This window comes from Hyperolius riggenbachi, chromosome 3 (assembly GCF_040937935.1).
Source record: "Hyperolius riggenbachi isolate aHypRig1 chromosome 3, aHypRig1.pri, whole genome shotgun sequence".
Lineage (NCBI taxonomy): Eukaryota > Metazoa > Chordata > Amphibia > Anura > Hyperoliidae > Hyperolius > Hyperolius riggenbachi.
Genome location: NC_090648.1, coordinates 128,759,872 through 128,776,882, shown reverse-complemented (window position 1 = coordinate 128,776,882; position 17,011 = coordinate 128,759,872). Strand labels below are relative to the sequence as shown.

Genomic DNA, 17,011 nt, shown 5'->3' with positions numbered 1-17,011 from the left:
TACACATACATTGTACACCTGCATGGAGACAAGCAGTCATCCATCATTACACTGAAGCTAGCTGGGAATTGTGCTGACCTTCAATACTCAGTGTTTAGTGTTTTCAGTATTTCATGGTTCCCTTATATGCAGGGCTGGTTCTGGACATTTTGCTGCCTGAAGCAAACTTGTGCCCCCACCTTCCCCCCACCACCAATTTGGAATGATCGCACAGCACCCAACAATTTGCACCGCACGTTATAGCTGCGGTGTAACCAAAGAAAAAAAAAAAAATCAGTATAGGTAGGTAGGTAGCCAGGTATAGCTGCCCCAAGTAAAGGTAGCCAGATAGGTGCCCCCAGTAGATAGTCAGTATAGTTGCCCCCTCAGGATAGGTAGCCAATATAGTTGCTGCCCAGGCCCAGTATAGGTATTCAGTATGGTTGCCCCCAAGCCCAGTATAGGTACCCAGTATAGTTGCCCCCAGGCCCAGTATAGGTAGCCAGTGTAGTTGCCCCCAGACCCAGTATAGGTGGCCAGTATAGTTGCCCCCAGACCCAGTATAGGTAGCCAGTATAGTTGACTCCAAGCCCAGTATAGGTAGCCAGTTTAGTTGCCCCGGTACAGGTAGCCAGCCCAGATAGGAAGTCCCCCCTTCCTGCAGCCGCAATCGTCTTACCTTCAGATCGGTCGGCTGCTTCCTCTATAACTGTCCCTGGCCCCTTGTATGCCGCCGCCCACCGCTACACAGACCTCAGATCAGAGTGACCTGCTGCACCGCTGTGACAAGACAGTGGCTCACCTATCATCTCATATACAGGAATTACTTCTGCAAGGGGGCGGGGAAAGTTATAGAGGAAGTGGCCTCCAATCTGAAGGTAAGATGATCGGCAGCCGCAGGGAGGGGGGGCAAAATGCTACTCCAGCGCCCATGCCACCTGACACAAAAGCATCACTTGGCGTAATGGACGGGGCGGCACTGCTTATATGGTCAAACCTGCTTGTATGTAATATACATACACTACCTTTATTCGTGGATGCCAAAGGACAATGCCCTGTGTAGCAATAAACAAAATAAATTATAAATGTGAAAAATGTGAAAAGAAAAACGTTTCACACTGAACAAGTTCACACTGAACCCGTTGCAATATCAAACAGCAAAATTTCAAAATTTGCATCTTCTGGTAATGCGTGCATCACATGCAGACCTTGTCACCATTCATTTGTAACACTTGCGTAATGTGCATGTTGTCTAGTTGCACACAGCTTGTGTTATTATGACTACAACATGCTGATGTGAATGGGACCATTACAGCCTATTGCTGAGAGACTATAACTTACATTATAAGGAACCACAACCGAGCGTGAACGCTCCCTAAATAGTGGCTCCCTAGGTTACTGCCTAGTTTGGCTCTACAAGACATATAAGGAGGAGAAGTGATTCTCATGTTTCAGGTGCATCAGGTAATAGAAGCCCAGTGCCAGATTTACCATAAGGCACTGTAGGCACTTTTTTCCCTACAGGTACACTTCAAGGCCTGTGTAGAGTTGGGCCGAACGGTTCGCCTGCGAACGGTTCCATGCGAACTTCCGTGGTTCGCGTTCACATCCCGCAGGCGAACCTTTGCGGAAGTTCGGTTCGCCCCATAATGCACATGGAGGGTCAACTTTGACCCTCTACATCACAGTCAGCAGGCCCAGTGTAGCCAATTAGGCTACACTAGCCCCTGGAGCCCCACCCCCCTTATATAAGGCAGGCAGCGGCGGCCATTACGGTCACTCGTGTGCCTGCATTAGTGAGAGTAGGGCAAGCTGCTGCAGACTGTCTCTCATAGGGAAAGATTAGTTAGGCTTAGCTTGTTCCTGGCTGCATACCTGTTCTGTGAACCCACCACTGCATACCTGTACTGTGAACCCACCACTGCATACCTGTTCAGTGAACCCAACACTGCATACCTGTTCTGTGAACCCACCACTGCATACCTGTACTGTGAACCCACCACTGCATACCTGTTCAGTGAACCCACCACTGCATACCTGTTCAGTGAACCCACCACTGCATACCTGTTCAGTGAACCTGCCACTGCATACCTGTTCTGTGAACCCACCACTGCATACCTGTTCTGTGAACCCACCACTGCATACCTGTTCTGTGAACCCACCACTGCATACCTGTTGTGTTCAGTTAACCTGCCACTGCATACCTGTTCTGTTCAGTGGACCCGCCACTGTATACCTGTTCAGTGAACCCGCCACTGCATACCTGTTGTGTTCAGTGAACCTGCCACTGCATACCTGTTCTGTGAACCCGCCACTGCATACCTGTTCTGTTCAGTGGACCCGCCACTGTATACCTGTTCTGTTCAGTGAACACGCCACTGTATACCTGTTCAGTGAACCCGCCACTGCATACCTGTTCTGTTCAGTGAACCTGCCACTGCATACCTGTTCTGTGAACCCGCCACTGTATACCTGTACTGTTCAGTGAACCCGCCACTGCATACCTGTTCTGTTAAGTGGACCCGCTACTGTATACCTGTTCTGTTCTGTGAACCCGCCACTGTATACCTGTACTGTTCAGTGAACCCGCCACTGCATACCTGTTCTGTTCAGTGGAGCCGCTACTTTATACCGGTTCTGTTCAGTGAACCCGCCACTGCATACCTGTTGTGTTCAGTGAACCCGCCACTGCATACCTGTTCTGTGAACCCGCCACTGTATACCTGTACTGTTCAGTGAACCCACCACTGCATACCTGTTCTGTTCAGTGAACCTGCCACTGTATACCTGTTCTGCCATGCCCCCCTCCAGGTGTTAGACCCCTTGAAACATCTTTTCCATCACTTTTGTGGCCAGCATAATTTTTTTTTTCAAAGTTCGCATCCCCATTGAAGTCTATTGCGGTTCGCGAGCTTTAACGCGAACCGAACCTTCCGCGGAAGTTAGCGAACCCGGTTCGCGAACCTAAAATCGGAGGTTCGGCCCAACTCTAGGCCTGTACACACGCAGATAAAGCTCGGCCGAAGACGGCAAAACAATAAAAAAGTAGTGTACAGTAAATAATGCAGGTACTGTATAATGATCAGGATCTCATTTTAACATATTTTATGCACACTTTTGCAGGGAGCACACTTCTCTGTCGGTTTTATGTGTGCATTTTTCTGCAAGCACTTTCTGCACACCATGGGCCATAAGCAATTCACTATTTCACCTTGGTTTTCTCCTAGGTGATAATTTTCACACCTGTAAATAAAATGCCTGTACACCCACAGCAAACAAGAAAATACTCAAAATAATTTTGGTAGTACTTTTTCACCAACTTTTTGGTTCTTTTTCCATTGCAAAGTGCTAAAAAGAGAAATAGAGAAATGCACCCTGTATGCATTTATAGCGTTTTGCCTGTTTAATTCCCCCTCATCTGGGACTAATCACCATTGTAATTTGATCTCTCAGCTGTGTCAGCTCAGGAATCTCCACTGCCACAGAAAAGCTGCTAATTTGTAAACATAGGATGTTAAAGAGACACTGAAGCAAAACAAATATATGATATAATGATTTGTATGTGTAGTACAGCTAAGAAATAAAACGTTAGGAGCAAAGATATAAGTCACTATTGTTTTCAGGGCAGTAAGAGTTAAGAAACTCCAGTTGTTATCCATGCAAAAAAGCCATTGAGCTCCACGACTTTTAAATTCGCAGTGAGCTCTGTCTTCTGAAGCTTGTTATCTAAACTGTCAGTCACTGTATTTTCATTTTCTCTCCAGAGGATGGTTCAAAAATTCGCTGGCCTGCTCTGTAAACTCATTTAGAATGCTGAGTAGTGTGTAAACTGCAAATATGAGAGAACGATGCCATGTTATAAAAAAACACTATATAACTGAAAATAAAAATATGAGAATATTTTCTTTGCTACTAATGTTCTAGTAATTATCGGTACAACACAACCAATTCATTATATCATAATTTTTTTTCGCTTTAATGTTTCTTTAACAATATGTCTGCTTCCATGAAAGCAGGAAGTAGACACACTGCAGATGTATTGCAGGATTTGTATCAGCTGTAACAAAGAAATGTTTTTCTTTAGAGATTATTATGCTGTTGGGTATCTTTTAGAGCAAAGAGGAAGTTCTGAGTTCAGGTCTGCCTTAAGGATGCACATTATTGTGTCAATGTAAATATTATGATTCTGCCTAGACTTTATAAAAAGTTTGCACTCAGTGTACTCTGCTGTTGACTATTGGTATGACATTGTTGTTCGCAGCTAACTGAGCCCTATTGCTGATGCTGAAATAGTTGCTGAATGTGCTATACGCTATGCAGCAGATCTATCACAGTGAACCCGCCAGACAGCACGAATCTATAAGCTCAGGTCAGATATCACAACCTGTCTCTTCATGTACTACTATATGGCTGATGACTGTTTCAGGACGCTCACAGCAAAACCACTTACAATTGATTTATCATGAAGGGCTTGTGCTTAAGCTGATGCAATGAATCCATATTGCCTCACACTATGATCTTTCCTTAGCAATTTGACTGGCTGATAGATCTCCCCATGTGACACAGTGATAAACTGGAAAAGCACCGTACATAAAGGGATTTTATAAACCTCACGCTGCTTCTTGATCTTAATCTCTTAATTACAAAATTACATTTCTACATGACAAAACATTTATATCAGCTGCACCTCATTAGCACATTACTGTATCCCGGTCTTTATGCTTTTATTAATTGCTTCAATAGCTCTAATAACTCAAAGTCTGTTACAGCTCTTTGTTATTCATTTATTTTCACAATAGTTGTTTTTGTTCCTAAAGAGTAACTGCAGCTACAGCTTTGAGGTAAGGCATGATGCTACTGCTGCAGCTCTTTCTGTTAATAGTTTGCACTCAGCCTTCCCTCTGTCTTCTTATTGTGTCTGGTGCTTTATAATGAGTGCATGTGGCTGAAATGGGGTCCTGGGCAGGATAACAGCATTCTCTCCACCTGCTCTGCAATGTTATTCTCCTGTAAGGTAGGTTGGGGAAGGTGTCAAAGCTGGTGCCAGCAGAGCTCCTGTATCCGACAGGCTCTGGGCACCTGCCTAGGCTGCCTTTTAATGATCTGGTTCTGCACAGATATGCTGAAGAGAAATGACAGGGTTCAACCTTCCTAATCAACAAGACAACTAAATTCAACTGCTCATTTTTTTTTGCAAATTATTCATCCAGGGCGTCAAACCAGGAGCCCACAGGTAGCAAATAGACTCCACATGGATTTCAGAATCAAGTTATTAATGTTCCAACAGCATAGACCAGAGAGAAGGCATGACACACAACATTTATAGTGCACTTTTATCCTGGCGGACTCAAAGCGTCAGAGCTGCAGCCACTAAGGTGCGCTTTATAAAGAGTCTTGTCCAAGGTATTCTACTGAATAGGTGCTGGATTACTAAACAGGAAGAGCCAAGATTTGAGGCCAAGTCTCCTGCATCAGAGACAGAGCCCTTAACCAGTACACTTTCTAACCAGCATATGTAAAAGGCACAATGTTTCTCTCTCACAGACCATTATCAGGTACTAATCCTACTGGCATATACTAGTTGCAATTCTCAAAAAGTTGTATCAGTAAATGCCAACCTACTTAGGCGTTCAATAAATATCCTTCAAATTAAAAAAAAAAGTGAGCATAGGGGATCATTATTAAAGCAGAAGCAAGCATGTTATGTGTACTGAGAGCAGGTGTTCACTCAGGTCTGTCTAGTAGCTTACACTGTCATTAGTTAAGCTTTTATTATTAGAGTTACTTCTGCACGCTGAAACCTAAAAACTTGAGAAGCAAAGCGGAAAGCTCACTTTCTGATCCTGAGGACACATGTATTACATGTAATCTGCTTATTTATGTAGGTAAAATGATGCAGTTTATATTTTGTCTCTGTTGTGTTGCAGATATGATCATTCTCAGTTTTAGTGCTGTTTTGCTCACTTCCCAATTAACCATGTCAGACTTTATTCATTGTCCTAAGGTCTACCCTCTCAAAATATGAATAGTAGATCCACATGTCACAACCTGATTGTATAATCTCTATATAATATTACCAACATCTATGCAGTATGGGGATCTACCAAAATAATTATCCACATAGTGATTAAACTGGTCAACCTTAATACTGCTCAAAATGTTCTACACTTGCACAAATACCCTCCAATCAAATTGTAATGTGAGTGGGTTAGCTTAAAGGGGAACTTCAGCCTAAACCAACATACTGTCATTAAGTTACATGTTATGTTATGTTAATTAGAATAGATAGGTAATATAATCTCTTACCCACCCCGTTTTAAAAGAACAGGCAAATGTTTGTGATTCATGGGGGCTGCCATCTTTGTCATGGGGGCAGCCATCTTTTTAGGTGAAAGGAGGTGACAGGGAGAAGGAGACACAGTTCCAACTGTCCTGTGTCCTGATTACCCCTCCCAGCTGCATGTGCTAGGCTTCAAATGTCAAATTAAAAATGTAAAAAAAAAAATTGCACCAAAACAGCAGAACGAGAGCAACAACATCAGAAATCCCATCATGCTTTGCACAGCATCAGGGGAAAAATACCCGGGCAGTTTTTTTCTGTGCAGCTAAAAATGAGGTTTGTATAAGAGAAAAAAAGTTCTGATGCTGTGAAACAGTTAAAGAAATACCAGGCCTTTCCAGTGCTGCTGAGTCAATATTTAGCCTGGAGGTTCACTTTAACTCTGAATATAGTAAGAAGTTAAGTCATTCCTTAAAGGATACACGAGGTGACATGTAACATGATGAGATAGACATGTAGTGCCAAGCAAACAATTACTATTTTGTGTTCCTTTTTTCCCCTGCCTGAAAGAGTTAAACATCAGGTATGCAAGTGACAGTTTCTGTCTGGGTCGGGACCTAGTTCATAGATTTTAGCTCTGGTATACTTTCGATGAATGTGTCATTGAGCAGAGACAATGAAATAAAGAAAACTTAAAAAGCAGATTTAAATATAAAATAAAACTGTGGGATTTCTAAAAAAAGTCATTTTTAGGAGGAGGAGGATAGATAGAATTGTTTATCTCATCAGTTTATTTTCACCTTGTGTTTCCTTTAAGGAAAATAAGTAGGATTTCTTACCTCCCAGCCATTCAGAAGAGATGTTCTGCAGTAAAGTGAAAGGGATACAAAAGAAAGTTACAAGCAAGTCGCTGCAGGCCAGAGAGCAGATAAAGATATTAGTAGCTGTTCTCATTGCCTTTTTTCTGATAATGATATAGACCACCAGGCTGTTGCCAAACAATGCCAAGACGAAGATGATGATATACAGAACCAAAAAGATGACCTTGGCATTCAGGGGCAGCTCTGGGATGTACACCAATGGCTTGAGTCCATAGGCTGCGATGAATTCCAGCCTGCTCATATTGTGCTCCTTCAGCAGCTGGTCGAAGGCTTGCGGAGTGATGTTGAGTCTTCTGTCCATGGTGCTGAAGTTCCTCAACGAGACAACTGTTCCCCTCAGTGCCAGCAGTCCGCTCGCTCAGGCAGACTGGCTCACATGGCTGGTCCGGGACCCATGTGATCACAACCAAGAGGTATGAAACAAAAGACTTCAAAAGTTTAATTGTCATAGTAACTAAGTATCTGCGGCCATTAATCCAACATCTGGCAGCAGCACTAAGTGGGCTGAGACACTTTCTTTGTGGAGCTTTCCTACTGGTATGACAGTTTTGCACAGTACAATCCAGAGAGTGATGGATTTCATGTCTCCTCTTCCTTAAGGGCAGCCTCAGTCACATCCCTCCTCCTTCTCCTGAGGACTGGGGATTTCTGATTTCTCCTCCTCCTCCTCCCCCCCCCCCCCATTACCATACAGTAGGCAGATAAAACTATGACTATGTTGTTATGAAGACCAGAAGAGCACACTCTGCCTTGCTGAAGACTGAACGACTGTAGCGTTGCTGTTTCCCTTGAAGACACAATAGAATTGTGTTTGCTGGTAGAATAGCTGCAAGCTTGTGATTAACGCCTATGCTTCGTGCGACAGGAGGACCTCCTGCATTCTCTCTGCCCAGTAATATCCGAGACTCAGAAGAGCAATCAGGCATAGTACAATGCAATGTGTTCATCTATATATTCCATGGCATACACCAGAGGAATCCTCTAGCTCGCAGTCTTATCTCTATCCTCTGTCTGCTCACAGCAATTTAAATACATCAAGCAGCCTTACATTGTGACAATAATTCTATTGCAGCTGAAAAAGTGGATGATGACAGTGAGACTCATTTCAAAATATAAATATGCCAATATTAAGACTTTAAAAATGCATACAGAAACATGGGGAGACAACAATCAGGGCAAGGGCAGGTGCTGAAGATTGTGGCAATAGTTAGTACATAGAAATATTAACCCTTTTGTAATGATCGCTGCTGCAGCAGCTATTACTGGAAGTAGTAGTGCTGCAGCTCAGGCAGTTCTGATCTATTTCCATGCAAGTTGCATAGCTTTGTCTGTCTTTCCCTGCTGTCAGCTTGTGACTGATTATCATTCACCTGTGTGGGAATCTGCATGTCTGCTCCCATTGGATGACCTCAGTATAAAGATCTGCTTCCTGCAGGGTTTCCTTGGGTTTTCATAGCTTCAGCTTAAGCCAGTCTTGCTGTCGCTTTAGCCCCCGATCGTGTTTCTTGTTATAAAGATACTTTGCTGGTCTTTGCATCATATATTGGTTCATTGCCAATATATATGCATACCAGCACGTTTATTATTTTCCTTGTATTTGTGTTACGTTGATACATCAGTGATGCTGATATATACGTACACGAACTGTTTATATCCTGTGTGCAGTTAGTCAGCTTTCCAGCACGTTTTGGTAGGTTGCGCGTACCGTGACCACCCGTGCTGAGGTAGTTACCCTGCTCCTGGTTCTGTTTGTGGATTGCGTTCATCTCTGCGAAGAGATAACGAATCCTTCTGAATCCTGTTCTGTTACTGTTTGTGGATTGCGTTCATCTCTGCGAAGAGATAACGAATCCTTCTGAATCCTGTTCTGTTACCGTTTGTGGATTGCGTTCATCTCTGCGAAGAGATAGCGAATCCTTCTGAGTCCTGTTCCCTGTATTACTCCATTCCTAGTCAGCGTTCCTGCTTATGTCATATATCGGTTCATTGCCGATATATACATATGTTAGTCAGACGTTACAAATAGTTTAATTGATAGCTGTAATTGTAATACGCTAGGAAAACATACTTATTGTATATTTATCTGTGTTACATTCATCTATCTTAATCCTGCTATTTTCTGACTATCCTGTCCTGTCTTTGTGAGGCACGCCATCGCCGCATTGCATTGGCTGCCTCATTCCAGTCTGTCTGGTTTTGGACGCTTGCTGTCGCTAAGTAGCCGCTAGCTAGCAAGCGTTCATTCTGTCTACCTGTCCTGATCTCCTCAGTTCTGGTTTATGCGCTCAGCGCTACTTTGCGCTGAGACGTTATAACGAAAGCATTGTTTGTGGCTGTCAGATCTGCACCGGCTCTGTGCGCCACAATCTCCTATTGGAGTCAGTCCTCCCCTCCACTATACTAGGGATAGCCTGTTTCCTGGTGCTAGTGTGTGTACCTCCTCCACGCCAGCTCATGCGTTGCATGCTGACTGTGGAGAATACACCACCAAGCCTTACACCTTTGCAGTCAGAAGTATGTACACAGAAACCTGTGACACAGATCGCAATAAGAGCCACTAAAAATAGCACACCCGAAGTGAGAGGGATAAGGAGGCTGACATATTTATATCCTTTTAAACAATACCATTTGCCTGGCAGTGCTGCTGAATGCCGATCTCTTTGGCAGCAGTAGTGTCTAAATCACACAACTGGAACAAGCATGTGGCTAATCTAGTCAGACTTCAGTAATGGACATCTGATCTGCAGGCTTGTCTATGGATAAAAGTATTAGAGGAAGATGATCTGCTACATATGTTAAGGAGAACAGTGGGTACAAGTAAAAAAAAATTCAAAAAGACCTCGTAGATTTTAACTACTTTAGCCTTTTGGATGTATCTGATACGTCCAAAAGGCTGCCACTGCACTGCTGCGCACTCTCACGGCCGATCACGCATGCGCCTCTGTCGCACTCCTGTATCGCCGCCCGTTAGAAAGACCAACGGCTTCTTTTAGAATCCGTGATCTTTCTAAAGAAAAAAAAATCATGTCCTCCCTGTACATCCTGGAAGCAAGAGTGCTCACTTAAAGGAAGAAAAAAAAAGTGACTGAGTCCATCTTGTGGCCAAATAGTAAAACTCCATCTACATACATTTTTTTTAAATAAATTCACAAATAATTACATTTAAAATTAACTGTTTACCTCCCACACTCCCAAAAAGTACCCAAAATAAAAAAAAATTACTAAAAAAAAACACAACAATTACAATTAAAAAAACAAAACAAAACATAAATAGTTACCTAAGGTTCTGAACTTTTTTTAATATGCATGTCAAGAGGGTATATTAGTATTATTTTTTTAAATTATAAGCTTGGAAATAGTGATGGATGCAAAACTGAAAAAATGCACCTTTATTTCCATATAAAATATTGGCGCCATACTGTACATTGTGATAGGGACGTAATTTAAATGGTGTAATAACCAGGGCAAATGAGCAAATAAAATATGTGGGTTTTAATTAGGTAGCATGTATTATTGTATTATGAAAACTGAGAAATAATGAACTTTTTTTCCATTTTTTCTTAATAATCTTGTTCAAATGCATTTAGAAAAAAATAATTCTTAGCAAAATGTACCACCCAAAGAAAGCCTAAATGGTGGTGGAAAAAACAAGATATAGATCAATTCATTGTGATAAGTAGTGATAAAGTTATTGGCGAATGAATAGGAGGTGAAAATTGCTCCGATGCATAAGGTGAAAAACGACTGAAGGCTGAAGTGGTAGAAAATTTATTTTAAAAATGCAAATGAAAAATGGTTTTTAAACTCAGAAAAATGACAGTTTAAAAAATATTTTCATTTTTAAAATCGTTTTTGTCAAAAACGACAAGGTCTTTTTGAAAAAAAAAAAAAACCTATTCTCATAAAATGTATTTACTTGACTTGTATTCACTATTCATTCTTAACATAAGTAGCCATTTTGGTGGCAATAGCATGTATGGGGCTTTGCTATTTACAGCTAAAGTCGGAAAGAATTTATGCTAAAATTACACTAAAATCATGCAAAATTACGAATGATTACTAACCAGATTAATTAAGAATTTTCCCAAAATTTTGCATTACGATTTTGCATCATAATTGCAAATTTCCATGTGAAATTATGTCTATGCAAAATTTGTGCTTATCACTAATAGGCAATTGCAACTTATACAATATAAAGTAATAAGAAGAAGGTACTGGTACCCAACCAAGTTGAAAGGGAAAAAAGAAAGAAAAACTTTACATATGCAGGAGTTGCTTGGGTCCACAATGCAACATATCTTCAGAAGAATAGGTTCAGTTTATATTGTGTAGATTTACCTAAAGGAGTACTGTAGGGGTGTTGGGGGAAAAAGAGTTAAACTTACCTGGGGCTTCTAATGGTCCTCAGCAGACGTCCTGCACCCGCGCAGCCACTTATCGATGCTCCAGTCCCTGCCTCCAGTTCACTTCTGGAATTTCTGACGTCACTGGGTCTGTGCAATACACTCCTGGTGATGTCAGCGGGAGCAAGTGCGCAGCCGCGCAGGTGCAGTGGTTTTCCTACTTTAAAGTCAGGAATTCCAGAAGTGAACTGGAGGCGGGGACCGGAGCATCGGTGAGTGGCTGCGCGGGGGGGACCATTAGAAGCCCCAGGTAAGCTGAACTCTATTTCCCCCTACCCCCCTGCAGTACTCCTTTAAGGGTTACTTTAATGTAAACTCCATCTGGAGCATATGGTCTATTAGCTAACAGATAGTGTTATGAATGTGAAACGTACGTCCAGCATACACATCCCTGATTTGACATTTCATAAAAAGTAATATATGTTGCTGTGCCATATGATGAAAATTCCAGCACTCAGGTGCCCAACCTAACAACCCCGTGTACAGCAGCCCAGCCCTTCACCTACCATTACTGGCTTTTCAAGTTAGAATCAATAGCGGTAGCCGTACCACTAGTGATTATGTGAAACATTTACATGTCAGATGTGACAATCTCAGGGTTGTGTGAGCAGGGGACCGTGCCATTCACGTTTGTACAACACATCATTACATTGCTGCCTGTCAGACCTCTAGTGCCACTTCATCACTGCACTGTGACGTTTCAGGTGCCTACTGTGAAGGATATCTATACATTCTGATTGGCTCACATTATCTCATCAATGCTGATGTTATTCATGTGTTTTCATTTCTGCACAGAAACAGAAATTGAGTCATTGAAATTATTTAAAATAAGTCTAGGCTTATTTCTTTTATTACGTAAGGTGTAATTGTTAGTCGTGACAAAAGAACATTGGGTATATATATAGTACTTTTATCCTTTGCTGAGATGCCAGTGTTTCCACTGTCCTTGTCATTTGTTCTACTGTATGTATCCTAAGGTTTTCTATTTCACTTTCCCAAATGGGCTTTGTTTAGAATTCTATAGCTTCTAGCATGTGCAAGTGAAGCATGGCTGTTGCATACTAAATGGATACAGCATTGTATATACCTAACGATAAACTATTCTTTCAGTGCAACTCTCACTGTCTTCACTGCTATCACTAGCACAACCATGGGGTAGCATCCCCCACGAATGCGGTGGGGCCTGGCAGGGAGGAGGGACCCAGACTTCTTCCTTCCTCCCCCTGCCCCAGGACCCCTTCCTGTGCTCCCCTGGTTGTGTTCTTTCATCCAAACCTATAGTTCAGTGAGGCAGCAGTGACGGTGCTTGCCTCTTCCCTTGTTGGGTCTCTTCAAAGTTCCCACTGCAGCCACTATGTGTCACTGTCCTCTCTGGTCTTCAGGCCTTCCTCTTGGTCCACGCCCATCCTGTGACCAGGGTCGGACTGGGACACTGGGGGCCCACCAAAGAAATTTCACCCTGGGGCCCACACATACCATGATTGCGGTGAAAAAAGGGCGTGACCATGCATCGGAAGGTGGGCGTGGTCATGATGTATTATGGACAGGGCCAAATGTACATGATCTTAGTAGCATTGTAATTCAGAGACACTGCTGCCCAGCAAAACTTTGCATAGAGTCCCCTCCTTCAATATAAAGTAATGTCCTACTTTGCAGAGGTTGCGACCGCATCGGGGCCCCTGGGCCAAAGGGGCCCCGAAGGGCCCTCCCTCAACTACAGTATTACCTCTCTATTGGTCCTGTACTCATAATAATCACTTCTATAGATACTTTGAACAGTGGTAATCATTAACAAGCTATTTCCCATCCCTTTCTTGCACCTCTGACACTGTAGTTGCCATTGGCAGGTTTTGGTGCGTTGTATCAATTGTTATGTATAGAGTGCTTGGGGGGGCCCCATTGTAAAATTTGCACCGAGGCCTACAGCTCCTTAGCTATGTCACTGCTCTCAGCATGAGTGATTACAGCACTGAGAAGAGAATTTTTGTGCTGCAGACAGCAATTGGAGCTTTGACAGACAAGGAGGGGGGGGGGGGCACCAGAGACTTGGAGGCAGGGCCCACTGAGGGAAAAAACTGTACTACTGTGGCCCAGTCCGACCCTGCCTGTGACTTTCTCATGCATGTAGAGAAATTCAGACCAAAAGGAATGCAAAGAGGACAGTGACACTTAGTGGCTGCAGGGAAGCATAGGTGGCGGGCCACAGTGGGGGAAGGAAAAAGTCCAGGCATTTCCTTCCTGGTGGGAACAAGAAAAAGAATGGGGGTTTCTGTATGTACATATAGTACTAGTGCTACTAAGTTCAGTCATGGACTGCTCTCTTCCGTGTTGAGTGGCCTTGAGCTTCTGAAGACGGACCGCTCCATACTGTGCACACACAAGCGCCCTCTTTCACGCAGTCACGCATGTTCAATCCAGAGCCGCCTGTCTTCAGAAAACTGAGTGCTTCCGAAGATGGCCGAAGTCTTCTTCGGCGGGAGATTCAACAGGGGGCCCTGCCAGGGCCCAAGGACACCGGAAAGAGAACGGGAAGGCTCTATAGGGCCTCTCCTTAGGTGAGTATCTATTTTTTAATTTACATTCCGCTTCAGATTCACTTTAAAAATTCAGATCTTAAACTGAAAAGAAAACGGAAAGACTGTTCTATGTTTGTAAAGCTTGGTGATATATTTTGAGGAGTCAGAGTGTATGCCCAGGCTATTGGTCTCGCTCTTCCCCTAGCTATCCCTGCCTGACACACACTAACTGACACCTAACTGTCCCTGCCTGGCACACCACTAGCTGACCCTAATTAGGACTTTAGCGAGTAAGACATACAAGCTGACAGAGAAGGCAGATACACCACCAGAGGCCAATACTGAGGCTAGTAACACAGTTCCACAGTATCACATATACAGCTCAGGCAGAGCAATCCAAGTATACTTATATACTATATAGTATACTTATCGTTCAGAGTAGTGGCATACAGGGATATCCGATAACAGTCCAAGGTCGGTCCAGGCGCCAAGCAAGGAGTGTCCAGTAACTAGCAGAGGTCGGTCTAGGCAGCAAGCAAAGGGTTGTCCAGGAATCAAGCAGAGGTTAAACACAACAGAGTAGTCAAATACAATCCGAGGTTGAAGTCCAGAATATCAGCAAAGATCAGAGTGCGCACCCAGCAACTAGCCAAAGCTATGCTTATTATGGGCGATGACTGGGAGTGTCACGGGCGGTTGCGGGGCCGCAGACACGTCCTGGAACCGCCCGTGAAGAAAACGCGATCGCACTCGATTCTCTGCATCGATTGCGCTTCAGATCACTAGAATCTGGATTGATTGTGTAGGAGCAGCTGAGTCTTTTCTCAGCAGAGAGATAGCATCAGCTTAACTGCAGGATGGCTCTTTTGATATGCTAATGAGCCTGGGCCAGGCCTGTGTCCAAGAGGATGTTTGTCTCAATTACCTCCATTTGGTAGTCCTTTTCATACAGGGAGATCCCAGAAAGCTAGGCACAGCTGGACACCAGACACCCTGGCTCCAGCCTTACCAGGAAGAAATGAATGTGCTATATAATCTTTTGCCCATTTACAGAATACAATAAATAGGGTAGTTATGAGAGCAGTATCATTGGATCCGTAGGGTCATGCTGAATCTCTTGATACCAGTCGAGAGGGGCCCGGGGCCCCTACAACCCAGGTATGAATCTTCTCAGGAACCTGATCCGCTGCACTAGCCATGTCTGATATCATATTAATCGGTAGGTTCTGGGGATCGATAATATGTAATTATTATTTGTGTGCCGGCCGCGTAGGTCGGCCTAGAGAACATGTCAGGATTATGAGGTTGCTGAAGCCCCTGCCCAGATGTGATTACCATAATCCGGCCTGGGGGCTGACTCTGGAAGCCCGCCTCTAAACTCAGCTCCATTAAAAATGAATGAGCTGCCCGGGCTATTGAGTCCTCCCATTCCATCTTCCTGAGAGCATGCTGCCAGCCAGAGGACACATGGTTGGCGGCCATCTTGTCTGAATTGAAACAAAGGACATCCTCCATTTTGTTTGGATTTTAAATCTTGCTGAACTTTGAATTTATTCCTGGAACAAAGAGCTTTGTGAACTTGAAACCAAGGACTTGATGATTTTCCCACAAAAGGACATATTTCCACAAACCCTAAGTATTTTCTCCCTTTTTATTTCATACTGGCTATTACTGTTTTCATAATTGTTGATTTTAATAATTGTCTGTATATATTAATTATTTATTTTGCCTGTGAATAAAAGACTTTATCAAAGTCATTCACTGTTCCGCTACCCTGCTTTTCAGCCATACACAGAAACTGAACTCAGATCTCTAAGAGGGACGCTACTATTGTTTGTTGTTGGCTAGACAGAATACAGCGTGTTTTAACCGTTTTATTCGCAGGACCAGTCAGTCAGTAAATCGGGTCCACTGGCCCCTACCAGTGGTGGTGGCAGATACCCTGGAATAGTGTGAAGATTGTAATTACCGTACCTCACAGGCTCCCTTCTGGTTTGTCTGCGGCTAATTCCCAACGGTTCCTGCGCATTGACTGCGACCAGAGTTCGCATGATCCGTGCGCTGGCACCGTTTAGAAGGCCATTTGCAGTCTGACCACCAGGGCCTCCTGTGACAGTGTTAGGCAGCGGTTGGGACCTGTGTTGTGCTGAAAAGTATCTAAGATAGCGCTAGCGCTATCTAGAAACGAACTAATTCGCTGGTGTAGCTGGAAGGCAATATATTTTTTATATATACAGAGAGACTGCGTAGCCAGTACCCCTCCCCAAAAGTTTTATTTTATTTGGCGTGGAAATGTCCGGGAACTACCAGCAAATGTGTGTGGCGGACCTGCAAACTCTTTGCCAAGCGAGAGGCATTGAAGTCGGCCGCAAGAAACACCAGGACCTGGTAAATGACTTGTTTCAATAGGATACCCGGCAACCGCGAGAGCTGGATGTGTCTGCTGAGGTAGACGCCGACCCATCTGACCCAAGGCAAGGGGAACCAGAGACTGAAGATTCTGCGCGTACAGAAGTTGAGCATCCTGCGGGCCCTGTTGCAACAGCTACGCCAGAGACTGTCAGTGTGGACCTCAATCCCAGAGTTTCTGAAAGTACCCGCCCGGAACTGGCCAGTACTGGACTGTCCAGGGGTGCTGACCCGGTAATGCAGCAGGCATTACGAAAGCTGATGGAGACTGACCTGGACAAGTACCTGCAGTACATGCGTGAGGAGCGCCAATCTGCCGAACGCATGGCTGCATGAGCACGAGAGGAACGGGAGCGGCGAGCGGCTGCTACAGAGCGGGAGCTCCAACGACAGCATGAGCTGAACCTGGCAAAAGTTCAACAGGCCAGCCGGAGTTCGCCGCCCAGCCTCCCTGCTGAAGGAGCTGCACCACCCGTAAGTGCAAAATTTAAATTTGCTAATATTGAAAAAGACACTGACATTGACTTGTTTCTGCGGTCTTTT

The 17,011-nt window shown here is 43.9% G+C and overlaps 1 protein-coding gene across 1 annotated transcript in view; it reads right to left on the bottom strand.

The window, feature by feature from the left end:
• The window catches only part of LOC137561145 (pyroglutamylated RF-amide peptide receptor-like), a 257,791-nt gene extending 250,164 nt beyond the window's left edge, over positions 1-7,627 (bottom strand). Inside the window, exon 1 of the mRNA XM_068272405.1 lies at positions 7,099-7,627. Coding sequence (XP_068128506.1) covers positions 7,099-7,441 — 343 coding nt within the window. The 5' untranslated portion in view covers positions 7,442-7,627. The remainder of the gene's footprint in view (positions 1-7,098) is intronic.
• Positions 7,628-17,011: the final 9,384 nt, after the last annotated feature.